Here is a 2,500-nt window from a genome sequence, read left to right on the forward strand (position 1 = left end):
ACCCCACTTGTCACACGTTGGCACTTACTATATAGTTTTAATGATAATGATGGTTTAATGGGCCTAATTGTTTTTAATGGCACAAGGGATGGAGTGTGTGTCTGTGACTGAGAGAAGGACTCTGTTCATGTGTGTGTGTGTCTGTGTGTGCCTGCTCATGTGTGTGTATGTGTGTGTGTGTGTGTGCATGCGTGTGTGTGTATGTGTGTGTCTGTGTGTGTGTGTGTGTGTGTGTGTGTGTGTGTGTGTGTGTGTGTGTGTGTGTGTGTGTGTGTGTGTGTGTGTGTGTGTGTGTGCATGCGCGTGTGTGTATGTGTGTGTCTGTGTGTGTGTGTGTGTGTGTGTGTGTGTGTGTGTGTGTGTGTGTCTGTGTGTGCTGACTGGCGAATGTAATTGATAACGGCAGCGGCGCGCAAGACCAGGGCCCGCCAAGCATACCCGGACTGACACGTGTGTAATTAAGGTGTCTTGTCACAGCGGGAGACTGACGGAGTACAAGGAGGAAGCAGCAAGCAGCCTCACGTGCTGCACCATGCATAGTTATGAGGGAGATCACACCCCCGCTTACAGATCACAGCGAGGAGGGCTAGTGGGGCCTTAGGAGATGTTGCTGCATGCTGCTTAATGCGCAGCCTCCCATTGGTCCCCCAGGTAACTGGTTATCTGGATCAATTTATTCCTTTACGAACTGAAATCAAAGTCGCAAACGTGTTATTATATAGACGTGCTTTGTATTGTTATCATGTTTTTTTATTATTATTCATCAGACTATAATCCCATACATATATTTATATCAACGTGATTATTATGATATTTTTTTTTTTTTTGATTGTGTCGAAGAAAATACTGACGATTAACAAATCACTTACTATCTAAGTGTAGTTCTGAGCATTGCATTCATGAAGACTCGTCCATTATTACGATCTATCCTTAAAGAGAAACACGTCTTTCTAAAGAGTTAATGTGTAGATGTTAATCGTAGGACAAACACAGGGTTGCTCATCACACTAATTATGGCTCCGTTCCATTTCTGCACTAGGGCACAGGTAGTTAACCAGTGGAGATAAGTCTACTGCCTCTTCCCTGGTTCATAAAAGCAACAGACCCGTCATAAATGAAATTCAACCAGACTGTGGACCATCATCATGTACCCAGTCTCAAACGTTGAGATAAGGACCTCAAATTTAATTTCAGGAACACAGAATAATAAAGGCTTCTGCCCTTAAACTGAATGCAAGGTAAACAAATACCCACGCCAACACACACACCAAAACACACTTTAACTCACAGCACTTTGTTGCTCTCCTTCCTGCGCACTCTGAGTCCAAAGGGCTGGTGTGTGATTTCAAGCGTTTCTCGGATGGGGCTGGACGGCTTGTTGTTGGGGATGTTCATGTGCTCATGGGGGACCTCGTACCTTTGCTTATTGGAATCAAAGATCTGCGGGGGAGATGAGGAAGACACGCACACACACAAACCATGTGTCTGTGTCTTTGTATGGAGATTTATAATTGTGTGGCTGTGTAGCTGTGTGGTTGTGAAGTGGTTTTTATTTGTGAAGTCTTTGTGTGTGTGTGTGTGTGTGTGTGTGTGTGTGTGTGTGTGTGTGTGTGTGTGTGTGTGTGTGTGTGTGTGTGTGTGTGTGTGTGTGTGTGTGTGTGTGTGTGTGTGTGTGTGTGTGTGTGTGCGTGTGTGTGTGTGTTTTCATGGTCCCATTCAGCTGTTGACTTCTTTGTTAATTTAAATGAATAGGTTACGTAAATTCAGAAATAATTTATTACTCGGTTCACATGTCCTATTCAAGTGAGGGAAAGAGATAGAGAGTTGTTCATAGACTGGACATGTATGTATTCCTCTTCATCCTTACCTTAAATCGGAGGCGATTGGCAGTCTGCATCTCTGCATGAAGGGTGAGCTTGTTGATGTCCGCCCCGAACAGGGAGGGGGAATCCATACGTCTCAAATCGACTTTCATCTCTGTGTGTCAGATGTTTGAAAACACTTTACGTCACCAAAGAAAAACACTGAGCACTTTGTTCAAATACATAGTTAAATGGTACACCTTTCACACCGCAATTAGGCGTTTTTTAATTGTATTTTTCAGGAATTACATCAGCGAGGTGAATGCCAACATCAATCCATGTTGGAGGCACTGCGTCGCCTGTTACCTGTTCTCTGCCGCTGCTACGATCAAAGGGTTTCAAAACGCTGTGATGGGTTCAAAGAGCTAGCCAACTGACTCTGCAGATATCCCTAAGCTAAGAACGGCCACGCAGCCCATGTCCTTCGACTGAATGATATGTGTGAGTGTTCTTGGATCACCATAATAGTGTGTACTCTCTAGACGGACGGACGGACAGACAGATGGACGGTTGGGTGGATTACCGTAAGGGTTAGGGTTCTCCACCGACATCACTGTGTATCCATGGCTGGTTGAGAAGTAGCACCAGGGCACGTTGGCCTGATCCACGGGGCTCCAGCAACAGCCTCGTGCTGCACA

The 2,500-nt window shown here is 45.1% G+C and overlaps 1 protein-coding gene across 2 annotated transcripts in view; it reads right to left on the reverse strand.

Moving 5' to 3' along the window:
* si (sucrase-isomaltase (alpha-glucosidase)) overlaps nucleotides 1-2,500 on the reverse strand; it is a 67,376-nt gene that overhangs the window by 59,627 nt on the left and 5,249 nt on the right. For both annotated transcript variants that reach the window (XM_056611095.1, XM_056611096.1), the window contains 3 exons: nucleotides 2,386-2,500; nucleotides 1,868-1,977; nucleotides 1,289-1,440 (listed from right to left, as the gene is read on the reverse strand). The exon at nucleotides 2,386-2,500 is cut by the window's right edge and continues 6 nt beyond it. In XM_056611095.1, coding sequence (XP_056467070.1) covers nucleotides 1,289-1,440; nucleotides 1,868-1,977; nucleotides 2,386-2,500 — 377 coding nt within the window. The remainder of the gene's footprint in view (nucleotides 1-1,288; nucleotides 1,441-1,867; nucleotides 1,978-2,385) is intronic.

Source organism: Gadus chalcogrammus, chromosome 16, assembly GCF_026213295.1.
Source record: "Gadus chalcogrammus isolate NIFS_2021 chromosome 16, NIFS_Gcha_1.0, whole genome shotgun sequence".
Classification (NCBI taxonomy): domain Eukaryota; kingdom Metazoa; phylum Chordata; class Actinopteri; order Gadiformes; family Gadidae; genus Gadus; species Gadus chalcogrammus.